Consider the following 25520-nt stretch of genomic DNA (forward strand, 5'->3'; position numbering starts at 1 on the left):
TATCTCCCATGTCCAAAGAGAAAACAGCCTTCACCATGCCGTTTGGATTACAACAATTTGTGATGCTTCCGTTCTGGTTATTTGGGGCCCCAGCCACATTTCAGCGCTTCATGGATAGGGTTCTACGGCCCCATGCTGCCTATGCTGCTGCCTACTTGGATGATATCATCATTTACAGTGGGGATTGGCAGTGGCATGTGGAGCATTTGAGGCCAACCTGAAGAAGTGTGTAGTTGGGTGGGTGGAGGTAAGGTATCTGGGCTTCCACTTGGGTCATGGGCAGGTGCGTCCAAATTGATAAGACAGCAGCAATTGCAACTTGTCCCAGGCCTAAGACCAAAAAGGAGGTGAGGCAGTTCCTGGGGCTGGCGGAATATTACAGAAGGTTTATTCCTGGTTATTCAGACCTCACCAGCCCACTGACTGACCTCACTAAAAAGGAGGCACCAGACACGGTCCAGTGGACAGAGCAGTGCCAACAGGCTTTTACCCAGGTTAAGAGTGCCCTGTGTGGCGGACCGCTCCTGCACTCTCCTAACTTTTCTCTCCCTTTTCTGTTGCAGACTGACGCATCGGACAGTGGGCTGGGCGCTGTCCTGTCCCAGGAGGTGGAGGGGGAGGACCGCCCTGTGCTGTACATTAGTCGTAAGCTCTCAAAGAGAGAGACTAAGTACAGCACCATAGGGAAGGGGTGTTTGGCCATCAGGTGGGCAGTGCTCACCCTTCACTATTATGGGAGTTCACCCTCTGCTCGGACTACACACCCCTAGGAAGAGTGAGGAGACGAGTGGCAGTAAGTGTGTCAAGTGCAAAATAACATGGCTGTGACGATCGCGACTCAGTGAAACACAGGGAGAGAGAGATCCAAGTGCAGGTATGTTTTTATTAGGGTAATCCAAAACAAGCCAGGGTCAAAACTAGAAAACAGTCCAAACAAACAAAAAAAGGAACAGGAACTCGGGAGACGAGAAGATTGGGTATGACATGAAACAGAAGGTAAGGACTCCATGAAGACAAACAGGAAAAGAGGGTAAATATAGGGAGGCTAATGACTAATACGTGGAGACACCTGGTGCAATTAGCAGGAGTGCAATTACTGTGATGAAGGGACAAGACTAGTGGGAATTGTAGTGCCTACGGTGAAGTGCCTAAGGGGAAGTGAGCCCACTAGTGGACACCCAGGGAAACAGAGACTAGACAGCGTGACAGTGGCAAGGAGATCGGTTAAATAATCCATGTGACATCAGGGGTTCAACAATAATTTTACAAAGAATACTTTCTGTAAACAAAAATAATGACTTTATTCAACAATTTGTCTTCTTGATTTCCCCCTGGTGCCATTTTGGAGAGTGTCCATGCACTGAACGTAAACAGTGCATGCTATTCTGTGTCAGCTGTGTCATGCAGATATGCTGAACAGTCAGAGAGCTCTTGGAATTCTTCAAAAATATCTTAATTTGTGTTCCAAAGATGAACAGAGGTCTTACAGGTTTGGAACGAAATGAGGGGTATGAAATGAGTAATTAATGACAGAATTTCTGGGTAACCTATCCCATTAAACCAATGCTACACAATAAGAATGAGAATGAGAAAACACTGATTTATTACCACAGGGAAATGTTTATATCACAGGGAAAGTTCTTACAAATGTGTGTCACCATTGTGTGCTTGAGTTGGTTCTAGTTGTAATAGAGCTATCTGCAATGTTGCCTATTTTTAGGTAAATGTGAGACCAACATCTGATTCCACAGTTTAAAGACAGTTCCCTCCTTTTCATTGTCTCTAAAAAAAAAAATGGATAAAAGATATGGATAAAAATGTTATTGCCATATATACACATGCATGCATACATACTGCACATAAACATACATACTGTACTGTATATACATACACATAAGGTCAAAAGTTTACATACTTGCAGAATCTACAAAATGTTAAAAATTTTAACAAAGGAGGGATGGCCTGAATACAGTACTGGCCCGAATCAGATATTTGACATTAAAGATATTGTCCACAAGAGAAAATAATAGTTGACTTTATAAAAATGTCCACGTTCCCTTTCAGTCGGTCACTCTCGACGCCACTACGCAACTACACTACGCTACACTACGCAACTGGAGCGAAGGCTGTCTTCCTCCACCCTCAAAGTCCAGGTTTTTTTATTGTTTTATATATTAAAATTAAATTAAAAATTAAATGTATGCATTATTCAGATTTAACCTCCCGGCCCCTCTAAGGAACCTGACGATGAGGTCATGCTTACCCAAAGACTTCCCATTCAAGGGGTCATGGTACGCAGCAATAGCGGCAACCTGGACTTTGAAGGTGGAGGAAGACAGCCTTCGCTCCAGCCCTTGCTGCATAAAGGAAGCACGACCGCAACCGCGCAACTTCGGGGGTCTTCTTGGTGAGAAGAACACCATTCGACGAACAGGTTCCATTTCAAGGCATAAGCGTGTCTCGTAGACAGTGCTCTTGCTGAAGTGATGGTGTTCACTACCTCTTGGGGTAGGTCACCTAGAACCTCCGCGTCCCGTCCAGACATGGGAGTTTCCAAAGGTCTGGACGTGGGTGCCAAATGGTACCCCATCTCTGAGTCAGTAGATCCTTCCTCAGAGGAATTGGCTAAGGAGGGGCTGTTGCGAGGAGCACTAGTTCGGGGAACCAGGTCTGAGTGGGCCAATATGGCGCAACTAGCAAGTTTTGCTCCTCATCCTCCCGGACTTTGCACAGTGTCTGTGCGAGAAGGCTCACTGGGGGAAACGCATACTTGCGTAGTTGCATAGTGGCGTCAAGAGTGACCGACTGAAAGGGAACGTGGCCATTTTTAAAAAGTCAACTATTATTTTCTCTTGTGGACAATATCTTTAATGTCAAATATCTGATTCGAGCCAGTACTGTATTCAGGCCATCCCTCCTTTGTTAAAATTTTTAACATTTTGTAGATTCTGCAAGTATGTAAACTTTTGACCTTATGTGTTTGTATATACAGTATGTATGTGTATGTGCAGTATGTATGCATGCATGTTTATATATGGCAATAACATTTTTATCCATATTTAAGCTTATTTTTATTTTTTTAGGGACAATGAAAAGGAGGGAACTGTCTTTAAGATGTGGAATCAGATGTTGCTCTCACATATACCTAAAAATAGGCAACATTGCAGATAGCTCTATTACAACTAGAACCAACTCAAGCACACAATGGTGACACACATTTGTAAGAACTTTCCCTGTGATATAAACATTTCCCTGTGGTAATAAATCAGTGTTTTCTCATTCTCATTCTCATTGTGTAGCATTGGTTTAATGGGATAGGTTACCCAGAAATTCTGTCATTAATTACTCACCCTCATTTCGTTCCAAACCTGTAAGACCTCTGTTCATCTTTGGAACACAAATTAAGATATTTTTGAAGAATTCCTAGAGCTCTCTGACTGTTCAGCATATCTGCATGACACAGCTGACACAGAATAGCATGCACTGTTTACGTTCAGTGCATGGACACTCTCCAAAATGGCACCAGGGGGAAATCAAGGAGAGAAAATTGTTGAATAAAGTCATTATTTTTGTTTACAGAAAGTATTCTTTGTAAAATTATTGTTGAACCCCTGATGTCACCTGGATTATTTAACCGATCTCCTTGCCACTGTCATGCTGTCTAGTCTCTGTTTCCCTGGGTGTCCACTAGTGGGCTCACTTCCCCTTAGGCTCTTTAATGTAATACATGTCGGTGTGCCATACCTTGGTGAGGTTTTTGAAGATAACAGTGAGCAGTCTGTATCTGCCTCAACCATCTTGATGTCTTCTGTTCTGAACTCCAGAAAAATGTGTGCTCATTTCCATGTGACTATAACGTGGATTTGCAGGTTTGAAAATGGATCCGGCACGGAGTCATATAGCGGTCTGGGGTGTTTCCTGATGTACGAAGTATTTGTGTTTCTGCAGAAACCCCTCTTGTATGCTTCTGCCTTGTGGAGCAGTAAGCTCTGTACGCATGAATGGTTATTTGGTCCTACCATTTCTTCGAGTCAGGTTATATGGGACCCACGCTCTCTAGAGAGCATGAGACCGTGTCCAGGTGCACCAGTGGACTGTCTATTATTGGGCCCTGCTGGGTTACCCCTTCTAATCCAGCATCTTGTTCTGGTTGAGCTGAGAAGTGCTCCCCTCACTATGAGGGTTAGCTATGAGTCACTCCAAGTATGTGCTGTAAGGGCCCACCCCAAAAAACTCCATTTTAGACCCATCTCTGCACCTCCTCAGTTGTCTCTATTTTGGGATCCAGTTTTCCCTGATTCCCTGGGTCTCTGATTACCATTGGTAATTTCAATACTAGTTTTGCTTTAATTGTTTTTATTTTTATTTATTTTTTCTTTTGAAAAAAGTGAGACATTTAAGTTACTTTCCATCAGTTACCTATGATTCGGATTTAGTAAAAGCCTGTTACAATTCAGTGTGTAGATACTGCAATGACATCACTGGCGGCCATAAGACTTTTTTAAGTAATAGCACATCCACAAATGAATCTAAGCCTGAATGTTTAGCAGTTTGAACTGAATTCATTGCAGGAAACTGCATGCTCAATCATTAATGCCTGTATTTTCATAATTCACAACGTCTTGACTCTTTCATCAGTTAAAAACACATTGTTTATGGATTTTAGTTCTGTGGCAAATGTAATATTTTATGCATGGAATCTAGTTTTCGAGAAAATTTGCTTTCTTTCCTGCAAATGCAGAGTGTTTGCTGCACCACTGAATACATTTATTAGCCACTAGCTGAATTATTTGTCTGTGGTTTGTTTTATTGCGCCGCAGATAGAAGACTGAAGCATAAACTCCTGATGCTGTGTTGTTATTGAGTCAACAGATTTGTTTATTTGATTCATCAGTATGTTAGGAAAAATTTCTCTTGTGTGCACAGGAGTGGAGCACAAAAGCAAAAGTGGCCAAGAAACAATATGAGAAAGCCTTGAAAAGTACATAGAGTGGAAGAAGAGTGGTGTCTGTTACTAAGTGAGCAAACAGATCTATCAAACAGATGGAGTGGGATCAGGAAAAGTCCATGAGCCAAGACTCAAACTCGGGATGCCCGGAGTGCAAAAGCGCTACATGTTAGCACACTGCTCACAAGGCCATCGGTGCGGGCACAATTGTCTTATATTTTAAAGCATATTTGTACATATATGTAAACTTCAGTTTGCACACTGTTTGAAAGCAAGCATTTGCAAGAAATAATCATACAATGCTATTTATATGATTGACAATGCCAAGCCAAAAAAAAACCTCACTGAAATATGGTGACCTATTATTACAATTAAAAATTTGATTATATATTGTAAAATGTAATTTATTCCTGTGATCAAAGCTGAATTTTCAGCATCATTACTCCAGTCTTCAGTGTCCCATGATCGTTCAGAAATCATTATAATATGCTGATTTGCTGCTTCTGATTATTATCAACGTTGAAAACAGTGGTGCTTCATATTTTTGTGGAAACCATGATACATTTTTTAAGATACTTTGATTAATAAAACAATTTAAAAGAACAGCATTTATTTGAAATAGAAGTCTTCTGAAACATCATGAATGTATTTACTGTCATATTTGATCAATTTAATGCATCCTTGCTAAGTTTTTGTTGCCCTGAAATATTTTACAATGCCAGTTACTTGCAACCCTGCATGTTGACGCAGTCATAGCTCGTGCTTTTAGAGGGAAGAAAAAGAAATAAGGGAAGGTGGAAGAAGAAGAGTGGAGGAGAAAAGAAGAGAAAGAAAAAAAGGCAGAAATAACAGCTTTAAGAGTAAAGTGTCAGAAATATTTAGCTGTGTGTGTGTGTGTGTGTGTGTGTGTGTGTGATGGTCCTGTGATACCTTGACTGAAGACACTTGATAAAACCTACTGGTTAAGAAGAAGCGGTGAAGAAGTGCTGACAATACATTTTATACTCAGTTGATAGCATTTGTGCCATAATTAATTGTCAGTTAAGCACATTCAATGGAAGTGAATGGTCAGTCTTTAAAATAGTGCTTTAATCATACAGCCGCAGGTTATAAACAACATCTAGATGTTGTCAAGGCACTTTCCACATTGACACCATGCAAAGACAACGCAAATCTTATATAACTGTAAAATTATTTAAACAGAATTACACCTCAAATAATAGGCCAGTTTTAATAAAGGAATTAATATAAATGATTTAATGAAATTTAATGAAACTTTCATAATGAACAAAAAAATTGTTTCATTTACTTCTTTTTTTTTTCTTTAAAGAAAACAAGGTTATAGACTTAACAAACCTGCTAAACTGTATGCATTATGACCTCAAAATACACTGGTATGATCTGTCAATCACAACCATGCAAGAAGCTGGTGATGCCTTTGTGTCAAAAATCTATAATTGTATTGATTCTTTTATAGTTAAATAATGTATAATAACTTTGATAATTTGGAAATTGGAAACTTTGATATTTGGAATATGTACAAAGCAAAGTGATCTGAAAGCATGTGATTTAAGCTTTACAATATCGTAGTAATCTAAATATGCCCTGTCCTATTAATTTAGACCAACCCAGGAGATAACATTAGCCCTCTTCAAAAAACCAATAGGGATTTTTTTAATTGGCTTGTGGATTAAAATAGATCATAAATTCTCTGACCAAAAAAGTTTATCATTTAATCTTGAACACTTAAAAAGTCACATGACTTCAACATCACCATTACTAAACTTAACGACAATTCTTTCAGTCTTTATCGACAAAACATTATCCTCGAACATTTGAGTTAAAATAGTTTGCAAGAGTGCAGATATAAACACTCTAGTGGGTAGATGTGTTAACCAAAAACCCACTGATTTCAATATTATGATGGATCCAGAAGTGCTTAAACACAACCCAGTTCTGGCGTCATGTCACCCACATTTATGAAACAATACTATGTCACAGAAACTGTGGATAGTGATTTACTCTCATTGAGCGCAGAAGTCTTTCAACTGCCTAAAAGTTTGAGGATTGCTCAGCATAGCTTATCCTGTAATTGGGGGAAATTAAACTCCATTATGTTTTCAATGAACCCACTTAGAAAGTTCCTAAGGCATTGTCCTGACACATGCACTGCCATCTAAGATGACTCAACCAACCACCCTTTCTTGCTAAATTCAAGCAAAATGGCTTTGTTAGTACTGAAAGGCTAGTAAATAAACCCCATCAGGGGTATAAAGTACCAGTAATGGCGCCCTACAGTGAGAGCCTGTGGCTTTTAATACAGCATGAGACTTTCATGGTAAAGATATGTGGTTTGTCAAAAGCAAAGGGAAGCTGAAGTTGTGGTTTTTAATATGATAGAGGGGTAAGAGAGACGTGTGGAGCCTAGCTGTACTGGACGGTCTGGTTGTAAGGTTTCATTAAATTCACTCAGTGCTGTCTTTTTCTAAAATGGTTTAAAATGAAATTAAAATATCATATTAACATAAAAGTGTCAGTTCTATGAGTAAATATATTTGAAATAGAAAAAACTAATAAATAATCCATCTCATCCCATCCTAGCTCTCTCTGTCAAACTCCTGTTTTGTCTCCTGGGTGCCGTTGTATGTCCTCTTTGAAGTAAAATCAATTGTGTGCCATGTGTGAGAGTGGATAATGCCCGTGCTCAATGATGTTCATGACTCTGGCATTTGTAAATTATGGGAAGTTGCATCCACTGAAAGCTTTCCAGTTGGAGATGACGTGACGTCGTAATTGACCACAAACATAATGGGCTCGCTTTAGTGATGAGGAAATGCAATCTCAACTTTAAGCACACACAATTTACAAACGACTCTAGAAATTTCCTAGTAGACCAGGGAATCAGTAAATATGGAAAATAGGCTTTTTTAAAATCACTTTGATCCTATTTTTACTTAATTGACAAATATTGGGTCTGTATATTTATAGATTTTCCCATGCTTCATCTGACAAGCCAAGCATCTCTGTCCCACTGCAGATGTCCTCACGCAGTAAACAATACATCGCGGAGCAAAGAGGGAACTGACAACGTGCCGACAGACAAAACAGTCAAGTCAAGTCACCTTTATTTATATAGCGCTTTAAACAAAATACATTGCGTCAAAGCAACTGAACAACATTCATTAGGAAAACAGCGTGTCAATAATGCAAAATGACAGTTAAAGGCAGTTCATCATTGAATTCAGTGATGTCATCTCTGTTCAGTTAAATTGTGTCTGTGCATTTATTTGCAATCAAGTCAACGATATCGCTGTAGATGAAGTGAGGCATCACAGTGAGCCCCCCAATGGTCCAATGGGCCAGTCTCATTGCACAGCATCTGAAATACTAGTTTTTCTTTGTGTTATTTAGCTAAAGCCAATCAGGAAGTGACGATTTTGTTCTCCATGGAAACTGAGAAAATATGCTTTATTCGCAAACGTTTTCTGTGATATTCCAATTTTCCTCTTAAGTTATATTTGTAGCTTTGGATGGACATATAAATATATATATATATATATATATATATATATAATAAAATATTTATATTTCAGCGAAACATACAATCCTAAACAATAGCAGGTTTTGAATGATTTACTAAATAGCAATGCCACAAGGGGGATCGGTTTGGAGTTTGTAAAAATTAATAATTTACTTGTAAAACACTTGCATGTGAAAAAAGTACCAACATGATTGTGATTCTAATGAAAACAACAATGCCAATGCACATTGTATGTGTGATGAAAATGTCAAACAAAAGACAAAAAGTAACTGTATAGTTACAAACAAGAGTGCATTGAAATCATGATTCATTTACAGTTAAATACTATATGCGTGCCCTTTTGCAAGTCTAAGTCACTTTCACAAATCAACTGGTATAATTAGACATATTAATATGTTTATATGTATAAAAGGTTTGGTTTGTAAAATAAAAAAAAGACAGATTTCCCTAAAATAAAGCTGGAAAGTGATTAGAAAATGAGCAGGCTATTAGGGAAACGGTCGGTCAAGGCCCCTGGGGGCCAAAGAGAGGAGAGGCATGAACACGAAAAGGGGAGGGAAAATGTGGTTGATTTTTAATGGATCATGTAAAATAAGATCCCTCATTGAGCAGATGAACAGTAGTGAGGAACACCAGATCTCAGCTCAAGAGTTTCTTTAGCTTATTCTTGTTAATAATACAGAACACACACTTCTACTATGGCTCCAAGAGTCCCAAACTTCATCGCTGACTTCTTCGTCTATGAAACAGCCAAATCGGTCGTGGTGAAGAGCTGGTCTGTTGGAATCATCAACCGTGTTGTCCAGCTGTTAATTATTCTGTATTTCATCGGGTAAGCTTTGGTTATTTCCTCATTGCTGATTTAAAGTCATTTTACATTTTATGGTTTCAGTTAAAGGGCTAGACCATCATAATGAACATGTTCAATCATTTATTTGTTGTTGTGTGCGTGTTTGTATTTTTGTATCAGCTGGGTGTTTATGCATGAGAAAGGACATCAGCAGCAGGACACGGGGATTGAGTCTGCGGTCATGACCAAAGTGAAGGGCTTGGGCAAATTGAACAACCATGTGATGGACGTGGCAGACTATGTAGTTCCCTCGCAGGTCAGCAAATGTCCATTTTAATGCTGAAATATGAAACTATGCATTTCATGATCCTGCTCTCTGTTTCTGCACATTTTTCAGGGTGGTTCCTCCTTCTCTATCATCACCAGCATGGTCGTCACAGCCAATCAGACGCAAGGACGGTGCCCTGAGGTGACACACAAACATCAGCTGACTTTATATACTTGAAATATGCTCTCTTAACACATGAACTCTCTCAACTCTTCTCTTGTCTGTCAGACTGATCCTAAGTTTAATTGCACTACTGATGATGACTGCATGAAAAAACTGGGCTCAAACTTAGGAAATGGTGAGTTCATTCAGTCTTCTAGAGGCTGATATCACTATCAACACTACTAATACTCATTACACATCAATGCAGAACTATATAGTAGAGACTGAAGCATGCTAATACTTTCTAGATTGCTTCAGATGCATGTCTCCTTTATCACAGGTATTATAACGGGCACGTGCTTGAACAGTACTAACGACACAAAATGGTGGTGTGAAATTGAAGGCTGGTGCCCTGCAGAAGATGACAATATTTCACAGTAAGAAACACATGCATGAAGTGGAACACTCTAGATTTGTAATTCAGATACTTTACACAGGGGAGTTATCTTGTCATTAAAAATTGCTTGGATTAAGCTTGTGTGAGATGCATGAATTAATCTGCTTGCTCTTAGAGAGCCAATGAATGCGGTGGAGAACTTCACCATCTTCATCAAGAACAGCATTCGCTTCCCTCTGTTTAACGTCACTAGGTGAGTTTCATCAGTCAAAAACACTTACTGTTGTTGTGAGAAGCCATTTCTTTCTGGAATTAATCTAATTCTAATCAGACCTGTCTAAGAATATAGCACAATTAATTATGCTAATATGTTTCTCTGATATGGAAATAGTGCTGGTGTTCATCTGCCACATAAAAGTAATCTTAATTTTCTAATGCAATGTGATAAATGGAATTAATTTGTCAATTATTAAGATGAAATGTGATAAATGTGATTGTCAATAATTCAATTAAAATTCTTATTTTAATTTATTTGATATAATCCCCCCCTTTGAAACACAGAAAGTCCAAATGGCCAGAATAATAAAACCAAGAATAATACTATTGTTTTTTATTATGTTATCATTGCTTCAGGTGTCCTGTTTCTCACTCTTTTACCTTCACAGGGGCAATTTCCCTTCAAGTCTAAACGCGTCTTACATTCAGAGCTGTCATTACGACCCGGTGGACAATCCGTTCTGTCCGGTCTTTAAAGTGGGAGATATCCTGAGACACATCAATCAAAGTTTTGACAACATTACTGACAAAGTAGGTCCACTCAGCTTTACCTCTCATCTGACCACTCGTCCTATTTCCTATTTCATTATATTTTGTAAACAATCCATTAAACCTCTCAGTTGACTGCTGCTGAATTGTTAGGGCAAAAGTTAATATAGTCTGGTCTTGATTGGCATGGTGTTAAACACAGTCTGTTCTGTAACCAGAATGTGCAGTTACTGCAGAGCAATTGAGATCGGCATATATATGGAGGAACCACTAAAGCAGGGCTTCCCAAATGAACCCTCTCATGAGAGAGTTTCAGTGGGTTTTGGGGACGCAGTGTGTGCTGGGTTCACTTCCTCTACCATTCACATCTGCATAATTTCCAACACTTTTTGTGTATAGAAGTTAACATCATTTCAACAATATCCCACCAAAATAAATGCTATACTGGATTTAACATATGCAAAATGTTTAACACATGCAAAAGTGTTTGAATGTTTGATTTTACGTTTAAATGTCTGTAATGATAGAGGGATTGAGGTAAAGGAAGGAGACCAGGGTCGGCGTACGGGGCTTGTGAGATGCTTTATTTAAGAAATAATAATCAAACAAAAGAAACAATTGCGGCAGGTGCGCGCACTTCGCAGTCTTCAAACTACAGTCCTCTTTGCAGTCTTCTCGGTCTCTCACGAGTCCCCGTCTCTCTTCTCCTTCGCGCTCCTTAAATGGTTCCCCCGGCCAATCACTGCAACGAGATCCAGCTGTTACTTGTTTCTCCCCTGAACCACTTACCGCCGCTCGTCTCTTCACTTGCTCTCCCGTTGCAGACTTCGCTAAACCACGCCTCCACTGCCACATACCCCCACCGCCCGACTCAGGCCGGGGAGCCATCCGGCCTGCAGCCCCCCTCCTCCCCCCACCTCCTGGGACAGGACCGCGCCCAGCCCCCTGTCCGACGCGTCGGTCTGCAAAAGAAAGGGGAGAGCAAAATTAGGAGAGTGCAGGAGCGGCCCGCCACACAGGGCTGCCTTAACTCGGGTAAAGGCCCGTTGGCACTGCTCCGTCCATTGGACCGTATCCGGTACCTCCTTTTTAGTGAGGTCAGTCAACGGGCTGGTGAGGTCCGAATAATGAGGAATAAACCTCCTATAATATCCCGCCAGCACCAAGAACTGCCTCACCTTCTTTTTGGTCTTGGGCCTGGGACAGGTTTGCAATTGCTGCCGTCTTATCAATTTGGGGACGCACCTGCCCGTGGCCCAAGTGGAAGCCCAGATACTTTACCTCCACCCGCCCAACTGCGCACTTCTTCGGGTTGGCCATAAGCCCCGCCCGTCTTAGCGCCCTGAGGACCGCCCTCACATGCTCCATATGCCGCTGCCAGTCCCCACTATAGATGATAATATCATCCAGGTAGGCTGCGGCATATGCAGCATGGGGCCGCAGCACTCAATCCATAAGGCGCTGAAATGTAGCCGGGGCCCCGAAACAAGCCGAACGGAAGCGTAAAAAATTGGTGTTATCCGAACGGCGTGGTAAAGGCTGACTTTTCTTTGGACATGGGAGATAAGGGGATCTGCCAGTATCCTTTGGTTAAGTCAAATGTCGAATAAAAACGAGCCGTGCCTAACCGATCGAGCAACTCGTCAATTCGCGGCATTGGATAAGCGTCAAATTTAGAAACTGCATTCACCCTGCGATAGTCTACACAGAACGGTACCGAGCCGTCCGTTTTGGGCACCAAAACTATCGGGCTCGCCCAATCGCTGTGTGACTCCTCGATTACCCCCATCCCCAGGATGGTCTCTAATTCAGTCTGAACTACCTTTTTTTGTGTTCAGGCAATCTATACGGCCGGCTGCGAATTACGACACCCGGCTCTGTCTCAATGTGGTGCTGAATCAGGTCCGTACAACCGGGTAGGGGCGAAAACACGTCCACAAATTCTACCTGCAACTGCGCGATGTCAGTGAGCTGCGAGGGCGAGAGGTGGTCCCCTCCAAGGGCCAGTGTGAGGGGTTTTCCTTTAATAATCGCTTCTGGCCAGAGAATCCTCCTCCCCACTCACTACCGTCGCTAGCAACACTGACTCCTCCCCGCTCCATTTTTTAAGGAGGTTGAGGTGGTAGATTTGCTGTGAGTCGCCTCTATCCGTCCATACTACCTCATAATTGAGATCTCCTATCCGCCGTGTGACCTCAAAGGGTCCTTGCCACTTGGCTAACAATTTGGAGCTAGAGGTTGGCAGTAATACAAGCACTTTATCTCCCGGTGTAAATTCTCGCAGCTTAGCTCCCCGGTTATAAAGCTGGCTTTGTCTGCCCTGGGCCCGGAGCAAATTCTCCATAGAGAGCCGCCCCAGTGTATGGAGTTTTGCGCGCAGGTCCATGACATATTGAATTTCATTTTTGCTATCCGAGTGTCCGTCCTCCCAAGTCTCTCTCAGGACGTCTAGCACCCCCCGGGGCTGACGTCCATAGAGAAGCTCGAAGGGGGAAAACCCCGTGGAGGCTTGGGGGACCTCGCACACAGCGAATAAGAGGGGTTCTAGCCAACGGTCCCAATTTTTCGCGTCTTCTTGTACGAACTTCCGGATCATGGTTTTTAATGTGCGATTAAACCGTTCGTCCAGCCCGTCCGTTTGTGGGTGATAGACGCTGGTACGCACCGCTTTAATGCCCAACAATCCGTACAATTCGCTTAACGTATGTGACATAAACGCGGTGCCCTGGTCCGTGAGAATCTCCTTTGGGATTCCCACACGGGAGATTAAACGAAACAAGGCGTCCGCCACACTCTTTGCTGAGATGTTGTGGAGCGCCACTGCTTCAGGATACCGTTTCGGGTAATCCACTAAGACCAACGCGAAACGGTGTCCCCGTGCGGATCGCTCTAACGGCCCGATCAGGTCCATACCAATTCGCTCGAAGGGGACCTGCACTAGAGGAATAGGGCACAAAGGCGCTTTTGGAACGGCCGGTGGGTTTATCAACTGACATTCCCGACAAGACGCGCACCACCTGCGCACGTTCTCGTAAATGCTCGGCCAAAAGAATCGGGTCGTTAGACGATTCAGTGTTGCTGCTACTCCTAAGTGCCCTGCCATAGGATTACAATGCGCCGTCTGGAAAAGCATTTCCCGACGTCTCTGTGGTACTAACAGCTGGGTTGTATCTTCCTTAGTCTGAGCGTCGTGGGTCACTCGATACAACCTGTCTTTAATAACGGCAAAATACGGGTGGGATAGCGGACGCTCAGGGTGGAGGACCCGCCCATCAATCGAGCGAACCTGCTCGAAGGCATGTTTAAGCGTCTCGTCCCGGGATTGTTCCAGGGGAAAGTCATCGCGGCCGGCAAGGTTTAGCCTCGCCACGCCGCTCGACTCCCCTGGGACCGCCCCGCTAGGTCCTGGGATAGATTCTCCCACCTTAGTGCTCGCCCCGCCCCCCGGCCGGTTCTTTCCCCCGACGGCACCCGCTGTCAAATACCCCAGCAAATGTTGAAACGCAGGCCAATTCGTCCCCAAAATTAACGGCCTCTAACGGCCACCTCCACACTATGCTTTTGGCCCCGATATTTAATGCCTATGGCGTTTAATGGGTATTCCCTTATATCCCCGTGCACGCACCTCACCTTAACCATGCGGCCCATATCCAATGCCCCGGATTCTATCAGGCTTTGATGGATGGAGGTCTGGTTACAACCTGAATCCACCAGAGCCTGATAGGTACCCCCCCTAATACTCACAGGTATTTGGTACAGCCCGGCTTGATCGGGGGCAGCCTGCGGGTCGTCCGGGATCCGGACCAGAGTCCCCACCTCCATCATCGGGCACCTGTCCAAAAAATGGCCCGGATCCCCGCAACGCCAGCAGGCTGGCCCGGGTCTCCCCGCGGCCCCAGTGGTGGGAAGTGGCTCAGGGAATTGACGTGGGGAAGCAGCCAGAGGGTCTTCACTCCCCCGTCACGGGGGGGGGTGGCCATCCCTCATGCGGGACCTCGTGCCCTGACCGCAGGCTCCATCGCCACCCTCCAGCGGGGTGCAGCCCTCGGTGGCCCCACCCAACGGGACCTAGGGAGAGGGAGAGATTTCGGAGCGGGGGGGAAGGGGAGACAGGGGAAGAGAGAGAGAGACAGCAGGGAGGGGCTCGCCGACCCCGGAGCACGCCGCCAGCTGGATGGCCAGATCCAGCGACGCCGGGCGGTGGCACTGGACCCACTGGGCGGTCCTCTTTGGGAGGCGGGAGACGAACTGCTCCAGCACCACCGTGTTGATGATGGACTCGGCGTCGCCGTCCCCGGCCAGCAGCCATATGCGGCACGAGTGCCGGAGCTGCTGCGCCAACACAAAGGGTCGGCCCGCCTCGGCCAGCTCCAGCGACCAGAAACGCTGGCGATGTTGTTCTGGGCTGAGGCCGACCCTCTGGAGGATGGCTCGTCTGAGGTTGGCGTAGACCAGGAGGTTCGGGACGGGTAGTTGTTGGGCCGCCTTCTGGGCCTCCCCCGACAGCAGAGGGATGACCCGGACGGGCCAGCTGTCCATCGGCCACCCACATGCCTCCGCCATCCGCTCAGATAGGTCCAGAAAAGCCTCTGGATCGTCGGCGGGACCCATCTTGGTGAGCGGCATGTGGGCGGGCGGGGCGCTGGGGGAGGCCGTCCCCATCCGTCCCTCTCGGTCCAGCAAGCTCCGGAACAGCTCGGGGTCCTCCTGCTGGACCCGCATCATAGTCTGGAACCGGTGGTCCTGGTCGGTCCGCAGGTCCAGCAGGGCCTGGTGGTGTTCTTGGTGCAGGCCCGCGAGCGATGAAATGATGTCCGCAAAAGGCGATGATGATGTGGCTGACGGAGTCATGCTCTCCTTCCTCCCGGGTTTCGGCACCAGTGTAATGATAGAGGGATTGAGGTAAAGGAAGGAGACCAGGGTCGGCGTACGGGGCTCGTGAGATGCTTTATTTAAGAAATAATAATCAAACAAAAGAAACAATCGCGGCAGGTGCGCTCACTTCGCAGTCTTCAAACTACAGTCCTCTTTGCAGCCTTCTCGGTCTCTCACGAGTCCCCGTCTCTCTCCTCCTTTGCCAGCTGTCGCGCTTCTTAAATGGTTCCCCACCCCAATCACTGCACCGAGATCCAGCTGTTACTTGTTTCTCACCTGAACCACTTACCGCCGCTAGTCTCTTCACTCGCTCTCCCGTTGCAGACTTCGCTAAACCACGCCTCCCCCGCCACAATGTCATATCTCATATTTCATAGGAATATATGATAAGCTAAAATGATAATAATAATGTAATTGATCACAATAAAATACAAAAGAGATTAAATATTGGATCTAATTTGCATGTCATGTGACCGTAGCTTCTCTAATGGGAGGGGTGAGCGGGGCACTGAGCCGTTGGTTGCAATTTGCAACCTCACCGATAGATGCCGCTAAAATCTACACACTGCACCTTTTTACCTAGACAAGGGAAAAAGCCTCTCAATCGCCTCCTGGAGGAGAAAGAAAGAATGAGGAGGATCCTGAGAAACCACAAAGCAAAATGAAAGAAAATAAATGAAGAGATTCATTTAAAATGATGAAGGGAACAGGCTAGAAATCTGAGTGATGAGGAAGTGTAATTATCTGTTGAGTGTAGAGAAGACAAATGCTTACAGCACCTGGTATTCCCAGGCGGTCTCCCATCCAGGTAGTGACCCCGACCCTTAGCTTCCGAGATCGGACGAGATCGGGCGTGTTCAGGGTGGTGTGGCCGTAAACGGGTGACACCGTCCAGAGAGAGCGATTTAAAGAAGACACACAGACACATAGACAGACCCCTTCCCCCTCAAGAGCTCATTTACAGCTTTTCCAAGAAATATTCCCGCTTTAGTCAAAGTCAAGTTCAGTCAAAATGTTAAATCGTCCTAATAACGAAAAAAAAAAATGGTAGGATTTAAAAGCATTAAATTGGAAGCTAATAGTTTTATTTAAAAAAAAATATTTTTTTAAAGTTAATCCCACAGAATTTGCATTGTGCCATAATACTAACAAAGTATACAAAAATACGTCTACTCGCAGCTCTTTTTAATTAAACAAAAGAAAAGAACAAGGTTGTCCCCAAAAGTGAGTCAACTTAAATCTGATAAACACCCTTTAAGTGCCCATGTGTGTTTCCAAATGTGAAAATTATACATTTGTGACCCTCTCTGTGAAATCCAGTCTCAAAATTGCATTATGATATAAAAAGCATCAAAGTTTGATTTCAACCATTGACATGGTCTACTCAAGTCAATATATAACAATGTTACATTTTCCCTGAATGTTGATTTTATGTAGAAAGCAGTAAATCACCAAAAAATGTCTTTAGCTGGGTTTTCACAGCCAGGGTCACATATAGACCTACATGATGGGAATGTAGATGTACATGTGAAGTCACCAATGTTTTGTGTTGTTTGATGTGTGTTTTTGTGTCAGGGTGGAGAGATTGGTATTAACATCAACTGGAAGTGTAATCTGGACTATAATGTAGAGTACTGCAATCCCAGTTACTTCTTCACACGCTTGGATGCTGCTTTCGAGAACAGCAATGCCTCTAAAGGATATAACTTCAGGTAGCACACAAACACACATACTCTTGCATCATGCAGTCTTTCCTGCGACTGCATCTTCTTTTTATCTCTTCCAGGTTTGCTAAATACTATCAGTCTGAAGATGGGACTGAGCATCGAATGCTTCATAAAGCTAAAGCAATCCGCTTCGAAATAATCGTGTCTGGCAATGTGGGTAGATTGTATAAACCTAAATGCTATAAAGCAGTGACACATATGGACTTGTGCATGTCTAACTTTGCTTATTTGCAGGCAGGGAAGTTTAAGACTGTGCCATTTCTGATTAATTTGGTGGCAGCTTTAACTTCAGTGGGATTGGTAAAACAATTGTGACACACATTAATGCTGGCAAAAACATGTAATGCAAGTAAATATCTGACCGGTGTATATTTTGCAGGCTACTGTGTTCTGTGACATCATCCTTCTCAACTTTGATAAAGGGGCGGATGAGTACAAAGCAAAGAAATTTGAAGAGGTGCCAAAGTTGAGTTTAGTCATGTAAGTATGTAGAGATAAAATAGAGGGATGTCTTATCTTTCTGTCCTCTTCATGAACAGGTTTCAGCTGTTGTGTCCGAGTCAGCAAACAACAGACTCTATGAGGGAAGCCAGATGTCAAACAAAGCATTGGAGAAGAGCTCAAATGACTCCGGGACCTTTTCTATCGGACGACAGGAGACACACAGCCCTTCAAACCAATGAGACTTTCAAATAATATTCCTACTTCTGGATTTGTAATTTTATGCAACAGTATACAGTAACAGTCAAGTAACAGCATACAAATCATAGTCTGTGAACATTTAGGGCTTGGTTTGATAAAAACTAATTTAAATAAAGGCTTTTTTCAGTCAACCACAAATCCTGAGAAGACACACATCTACAGTCAAAAGTCTGTACACACCTGGTCATTATTATTAAATTAGATTTAACACAACTTTGAAACAACACAAATGTAAGTACATTAGTTACATAGTAAACAAAAATATTAAATATCGTATTATCTCGTATTGTTTCCATATATGCTGGGCACTGCTTTCCATGTGGTCTATACATCTCATTTTCTCAAGAAATTCACAAATGATCACATTTTACTGAATTTTTGTATGCAAAACTTTAATTTAAAGCTATCTTAGATAACAAGTAAGAGTTTAAGTCGAAGCTTTGACTGACAGTGAATATATACAAACAGTAATTAAGCAACCGTACATTAAATTTACAAAGAACAGTAATTAATTCATTAAGTAATACATACATTGTTGAGCATGTAAAATGAACAAAGAAAGAGAGTGTGTGAGTGTATATACACTATTCCTTTCAGCTAAAAGTATACATGGATATTTTGTGTGTTTAATGTGAATTCATTGTCTAAATCGTCTTGATTTTCATACTGTTGACTTTATTTACTTTGACTGAGATTGTACGTTTTGTTACCTTAGAAAATAAACTGCACAACATCTTAGTTAAATATTTCTATTGTTATTTGTATTACATTTTCCTTCATTTTTATTAAAAAAATTAGCTTAATGTAATGACATATCAAATTGATGCTGGCATATCACAGTCTCATTAAAAAGATTTCTTTTCAGAATGTAATAATGATAATTGTCGATTATTTGTGCCGTGTCGCTCTTGCCTCAGGAAATACAGTCTTCAGTTTATGTGAGCTGCAGAATTTCAGAGGTGGAGTCAGATGAGAAGAGATTTAAAATTTGTACTTTCCGCTTTTGGGTTTTAGAGACACAATCCACTTAGGGAAAGAATGACGGGGAGAAGGTTCTTCCTGCAAATCATTATCATCATTATCATCATTTTCTTCTTCTTCATCTTCATCATCATCATCAGACTCTGGCCAGTAGGTGGGCGGTAAGATGATAACCTCCTCAGAGAACCGAACGTGTCGAGTGTCTTCCATCCTCCTCTGGGAGAAGAAGAGAAATAATGACAGGCTGTATTGGAAATGTGCACATAGAGATTGATTCACAAATTATAGAATGTGCTTACAATAGATTCATCAACTGAAAATAACTGCCTTTGTGAAATTTCCAGCTATAGCAGGCTTGCACAACTAAAAGCCACACAGATTCTGTCATCATTTTGTCACCCTCATGTCAACTTGTATGACTTCTATTATGAAACACAAAGGTTCTTCTCCTATTCTCTCAGCCACTCTTTTCAGGTGATAATTAACTAGACCTGTCAAGCTCTGAAATAACAAATAAATGGCTGTATTTAATGATCCAAAATATAGTAAAACAGTAACACTGTGAAATATTATTCCGATTAACTAAATGTTTTCTATTTTAATACATTTAAAAATATAATTTATTCCTGTGATGTAAAGCTGAATTTTCAACATCGCTGTCTTCAGTGTCACATGATGCTTCAGAAATCATTCTAATTGGCTGATTTCCTGCTCAAGAAACATTTCTGATTATTATAAATGTTGAAAACAGCAGTTAAAGGGTTAGTTCATCGAAAAACCAAAATTATGTCATTAATAACTCACCCTCATGTCGTTCCAAACCAGTAAGACCTCCATTTATCTTCAGAACACAGTTTAAGATATTTTAGATTTAGTCCAAGAACTCTTAGTCCCTACATTGAAGCTGTGTGTACGGTCTACTGTCCATGTCCAGAAAGGTAAGAAAAACATCATCAAAGTAGTCCATGTGACATCAGAGGGTCAGTTAGAATTTGTTGAAGCATCGAAAATACATTTTGGTCCAAAAATAGCAAAAACTACGACTTTATTCAGCATTGTCTTCTCTTCCGTGTCTGTTGTGAGAGAGTTCAAAACAAAGTAGTTTGTCATATCCAGTTCTTGACTCGAGAACGAGTCAATCTTTCGTTCGTTATCTGGCTCGGCTCGGTATTCATCTTCAGTTCTCTCTTCACAGCAGTTCAGTCAGTATACTGTTTGAGTAAATGAATTACTCCGGGATATTGGTTTATTTTAACTCAGAGGGAGTGTCAGCCACATAAAAAAAGTTAACATATTAAGTAATTTGTGGATTAATGCGTATTGTAGACACGAACCGTTTAAAACGATTCAGTTCGATTTGGTGAACTGGTTCAAAAAGATCCGGTTACATCGAATGATTCGTTCGCGAACAGGATATGACAAACTGCTTTGTTTTGAACTCTCTCACAACAGACACGGAAGAGAAGACAGTGCTGAACAAAGTCGTAGTTTTTGCTATTTTTGGACCAAAATGTATTTTTGATGCTTCAATAAATTCTAACTGACCCTCTGATGTCACATGGACTACTTTGATGATGTTTTTCTTACCTTTCTGGACATGGACAGTAGACCGTACACACAGCTTCAATGGAGGGACTGAGAGCTCTCGGACTAAATCTGAAATATCTTAAACTGTGTTCAGAAGATGAACGGAGGTCTTACTGGTTTGGAACGACATGAGGGTGAGTTATTAATGACATAATTATGATTTTCGATGAACTAACCCTTTAATATTTTTTTGAAAACCGTAATACAGTTTCAGGATTTTTCAACAGAACAGCATTTATTTGAAAGAAATAATTAGTATATTCTATATATCTTTACTGTGTCACATTTGATAAATGTAATGCATCCTTGCAGAATAAAAGTATTAATTTAAAAAAAAAAAAAAAAAAAAAAAAAAAAAAAAAAAAGATAATAAAGACCCCAAATCCTTGAACGGTAGTGAATAAGCTTACTGAAATTTATAAGGATTACCCTCATATCAGTGTTATTTTCTAGTTTGTCCAAAAAATTTATATTTGTAGTGACTCACAACATAGTAGTCTTGTTTTCAAACTTGCAAACTTTCTTCTGTGGTGTGATTCAAAGTCACTGATCTCAATTTTAATAAAAGCCAGCCGATATCTTATTTGAATGCATATTAGCTTCTGACATACCTTACCTTTTTGTTTGCAGTCTCCAAAGTTTCAGAGGTCTCTGAGTCTTGAGAGATTGAGTTCATTGAGTCGAGTGAAGACGTGGGTGAAGGGCTGTGGAGGGAGTTTGAAGACAGCTGTGTGGTTGTGAAAGAGCCGCCGTTCTCCTCGTCCTCCATCTCTTGTGTTGTGTGTTCAAACGATTCCCTGCTTTTTGTCCAGTGCTCTCTTTTTCGGCTCAGAGATCCACGGGATGTTACAGATGATCTTTTTATTGGCTAAGAGAAAAGGAGGAAAGGAGTTAAGAAAGACCATTTTAAATATTAATAACACATTGCTTCTGCTCATAATGCTTATACTCTCACCTTAACATATGAAAGGTCAAGGAGGGGTATAAAATCCTCCATCCCATCTTGTGGTAGGTTATGGCTGGGGTCGGACACTTGACTAGATGTTGCCTTTGATTCATTAGGATCAAGCTGGAAAAAATGTGACTGCCCATGTGATTGCTCACTATTGTGAGATTCGTTGGGGTTTAGATTGGTGTTTTGTGACTGGTTTGTAAACGGGTCTGTTTGTAATGGATTTGTGGGGAGATAAGTAACACTCATTTGAGACGTCTCGGTTTGTTTATCGGAGGCCATGTCTTGTGCAAAGCTCTCTGGAAGCGAAAGCTGAGTCGAACCTAATGGGAAATCGGTTGTGCCTTCGTGAGTCCATTTACTTTGCAGTTCATCTTCATGTGATTGGTTATTAGTATTTGGTAACTCTTTAGACTGGTGCATTTTGGTGCTGTTAACTGAGAGAAACTGAGCCCACTCCGTCCCGCTGAAGATCTCCTCCATTAAATTAGAAGTAGTGCCAAATGAGAACAGACTTTCACTGATAAGAAGAATGAAAGATCACGTAAACAGAAAGCCAAAAACAGCCAATGAAAACAACTTCAACCAGGATGTGGCTTTAATAGATACAATAGTTCATTTGACTGTTCATTTAAGCCCTAAGGGGTCGCACATACTTTCTCAATTAGACAGTTTCACATGAAATAGAAAGTGATTAATGGATCACACATGTGCAATGATAACTATGTCTGATGCATATTTCTAATGTCACTGGCTGATGTATTTACCTCATGTAGCTGAGTGAACCAGGGCCATCTCTATCCAGCGCTGTGCTGATCTCTTCATGATGGATATCGGTGGTCTCAGTGAGTGCTGTAGGAGTTTCATTCACATCGATGGGCACCAATAACGAAGAGCGATTACTCTGAAAATAAACATAAAAGACAGTTAACTTTTAATAATTCTAGATTTTGCCTATGCTTGCCCATAAAATGTCAGCCATGATGCTGAATAGTTTAGGTGATTGAATGCTGGCACACTGCCATAAGTTTGCTAAGGATATTACTAGCACATTAGATGCATTTTATTCAAATGAAAATGGACTTAACAGAGTATGCACCATGTGAAGTGAGATTCCAGTCTCAAGGGAGCAAGCATGTTCAGGTTAAACAGAATAGGGAGGGAATAAGGGTATATTGATCATAGGAAGTGGAGAAGGAAATTTACCCACCAGTCATTGATAATCGGTCCAGTACATAAAGAAATTTGAAGTTTATTCGACATTTATCACCTATTTTACAGCTTTTAAATATATTAACTATATTAATATATTATATAATATGATGATTATATTTTTCAAATACTCATTGATGTATTATATAAATAAGTATATTACACGAACATACTGTAATTTACTTAAGATTTATTTGCATAAGTGTATCATGACATCAAGCCATTAACTCCTCTAATATGCGTGACTCAAATGTCGTCTGTGTGCGATGATGAAGCAGTGTATTCGCAAAGAACACATTTTGTCAAATTTAAGTGAACTTGAACTGATATCTCATACTCAGGGAACGTGGAGTAGTGTGCACTTTGTAGGGACCCTGTCAGTCGGGGCACAACTATTGTTATGCATTTACCAAGGCATTGCTAGATGGTGCTATGCTTTTGACAATGACAATTTTTATCATCTTCACAACAGTGAAAGGTGGTTCTATGGGATCATTTCATTGTGCAATAGCCAACACAATACAGTTTGATATCAACCGGTCTTTGACTGTATAAAATCAAACACAAGTACTCACTTGTACTTCATTCTGTGCTTGTCTTTCTCCATCATCTCTTTGTCTGGACTGTGTGGTTCTGTGTCTCTCTCTCCATCTCTCTTTCACATTCTGAGCCCACCTTTTAGCGTCCCCCCACTTCCTCCTACTTGTCTTCGTCGTTTTTCCTGATTGCTCATGAAATCTGGGGCTTTCGTTTCTCTCAATTGCAGCACCCCAACTCCATGTGCCACTTTGACCTCTGACCTCTGGTTTTCCCAACACTGTAGATGATGTTGTTAGCGTTGGAGCTAAAAGATCAGGAGGGTTTTGGAAGGATTCTGTTTTGTATAACAATGGCACTTTTGAGTTGGTTTCCCCATCCAGAGAAAACGTTTGCTTCTTCTCCGGCCCGGGCATCTGATTGTCTGATTCCCCCCTAATCAACAGTGGACGTTTAGGTTTACCAGAGAATCCCGAGTTGTTTTTACTGATCCTTCTGACCGGTTGTTTAGCAACAGGAATCAATGCATCCTCACAATGAGAGGATTGTTGAGTCCAAGGATTCTCCCACTTATTCGAGACTGAGGTGCATCCATCTGGCTCTTTAACATTGGAACCAAACCCAAACGGATAAACTGTTGGTTTAGATGAATCTTCCGCTGGTCCAGCATTACATTCTCCAGATGGACTGCATGTTTGCATATCAGCGACTGAGCTACTGTTGGTTTGAGCATTCAGTCGTAATTTCTGAAGCATAGATTCCAGTATTGCATGAGTGTCTGAGACAGGTTTCAACTCCGCCATTGGACTCTATGGTACCACATACGCAAACATGAGTAAAGACAACTCACAGATATTGGGTACGTGTACACAAACAAGCAGACTCCCTCTAGACGCTCAACTTTCACCCATGATAGTTACTACTAAAGCTGTACGGTTCCAGAGATCTTTCAGTTATATCATCACGTTAGTCCACACAAGTTAAGTCAATCAGTCATTCAGATCCTCGAGTTTTTCTATCCGAGCTCTCAAAACTGTTTGATCGTTTCCTGATTTCTGAATGTTGCAGAGGGAAGGAGTGTCATAAAGAATAGTGCAAAAGCCAAAAAAAAGGTGTGTCCAACACCTAGATGGACAGGTAAGACAAGTGTGTCAGGATGAAACATTTTGTATTTTTGTCACTCCCTCTGGCCAGCCACTGAATGTCAGAAGCACTGCGTCGTCAAAAATCTTCATTACACATTGACATCTTAATATGAAGTCATTGCTTTTTGACAAAGTGGAGTAATTACATTTAATTGGTCACCTATTTTCTTTTAAGCACCCAACAAACTGCAGCTCTCTAATGTGAAATAACTTGTTTTACCATATCACTAATTGTAGTAATTATGGTATTTACTGTATATGAACTGCTCTAGATTCATATTCCTTTTTATACAAGTTAAAACAATAGAATGTATAGTTACAATGAAATTATTCTGGTAATGGTATCAAACATCAAATTAACGATTTAAAATGATGTAACCTTTTGAGTTAAATGCTTTAAATAGTTGAATGACAGATTAAGCATCAAACAATTCAGATTCACATCAAATAACATTATTTCAACTTCCACTAAAATACAAAATATTGCAATTTTTTAACAGACAGTATTGTGAAAGTGAGACTGCGACTCTGTTTTATGGTTAAACATAGGAAATATAAATCTTGAGGTAAATTACTTGTAAATTTATTTTAGTCTATCAAACAGATGTGCATTTCTGTTCTTATTTTGACTATAATTATTAATATTTTTGTGGTGTTATTTAACGTTAAAGCATACCTTTCAGAAACTGTAGCTCATATTTAACCTCTTTCCTTGCGCATTTTATTCTGTTACTTTCATATCCGTAACTTTTTGTAAATTTGGCGCTTTGTTATGACGCAAACGCTATCCATCTGATCCCTCGCGCTGATTGGCTAGAGCGGAAAATACGCGCCACATGTCGGATTCGAAGTAAACAGTGGCGCACTCTGTCAAATTCTTGAATTATCCGCTTGTAATAAGTTTTGTGTTTTCTGAATGATGTACCTTATG

At 41.6% G+C, this 25520-nt stretch overlaps 2 protein-coding genes and 1 pseudogene across 4 annotated transcripts; 1 reads left to right on the forward strand and 2 right to left on the reverse strand.

The window, feature by feature from the left end:
* Positions 1-9061: 9061 nt before the first annotated feature.
* p2rx3a (purinergic receptor P2X, ligand-gated ion channel, 3a) lies at positions 9062-18180 on the forward strand. The gene is made up of 12 exons (XM_059516373.1): positions 9062-9321; positions 9460-9595; positions 9677-9748; positions 9836-9905; positions 10050-10146; positions 10282-10359; positions 10772-10913; positions 17322-17458; positions 17533-17626; positions 17708-17773; positions 17853-17930; positions 18013-18180. The coding sequence occupies exons 1-12, from the start codon at positions 9188-9190 to the stop codon at positions 18154-18156; spliced, it is 1248 nt and encodes a 415-aa protein (XP_059372356.1). The 5' UTR covers positions 9062-9187; the 3' UTR covers positions 18157-18180.
* On the reverse strand, positions 16514-16625 carry LOC132110254 (5S ribosomal RNA; annotated as a pseudogene).
* zgc:113229 (uncharacterized protein LOC550612 homolog) lies at positions 18140-25484 on the reverse strand. Of its 3 annotated transcripts, none has more exons than XM_059516369.1 (6): positions 25266-25484; positions 23483-24499; positions 22463-22599; positions 21699-22215; positions 21360-21611; positions 18140-19372 (listed from the first exon to the last, which is right to left on the reverse strand). In XM_059516369.1, the coding sequence occupies exons 2-6, from the start codon at positions 24245-24247 to the stop codon at positions 19157-19159; spliced, it is 1887 nt and encodes a 628-aa protein (XP_059372352.1). In that variant the 5' UTR covers positions 24248-24499; positions 25266-25484; the 3' UTR covers positions 18140-19156. The 3 variants fall into 3 exon arrangements, with proteins under 3 accessions (XP_059372352.1, XP_059372355.1, XP_059372354.1); XM_059516372.1 differs by having other exon boundaries at positions 23483-24253; positions 25266-25354; XM_059516371.1 differs by lacking the exon at positions 25266-25484 and having other exon boundaries at positions 23483-24253; positions 24365-25206.
* Between the last annotated feature and the right edge of the window lie 36 nt (positions 25485-25520).

The sequence above is a fragment of the Carassius carassius genome, chromosome 29 (assembly GCF_963082965.1).
Source record: "Carassius carassius chromosome 29, fCarCar2.1, whole genome shotgun sequence".
Taxonomy (NCBI): Eukaryota; Metazoa; Chordata; class Actinopteri; order Cypriniformes; family Cyprinidae; genus Carassius; species Carassius carassius.

Bases quoted from the DNA above. Each gene is read 5' to 3' on its own strand.
- p2rx3a (XM_059516373.1), top strand. From the start codon at position 9,188: ATGGCTCCAAGAGTCCCAAACTTCATCGCTGACTTCTTCGTCTATGAA. The intron at 9,322-9,459 runs GTAAGCTTTGGT...TTTTTGTATCAG, and splicing joins ATTATTCTGTATTTCATCGG to CTGGGTGTTTATGCATGAGA. The intron at 9,596-9,676 runs GTCAGCAAATGT...CACATTTTTCAG, and splicing joins ACTATGTAGTTCCCTCGCAG to GGTGGTTCCTCCTTCTCTAT.
- zgc:113229 (XM_059516369.1), bottom strand. From the start codon at position 24,247: ATGGCGGAGTTGAAACCTGTCTCAGACACTCATGCAATACTGGAATCT. The intron at 21,612-21,698 runs GTGAGAGTATAA...CTTTTCTCTTAG, and splicing joins TTGACCTTTCATATGTTAAG to CCAATAAAAAGATCATCTGT. The intron at 19,373-21,359 runs GTAAGGTATGTC...TTCTTCTCCCAG, and splicing joins TGGAGACTGCAAACAAAAAG to AGGAGGATGGAAGACACTCG.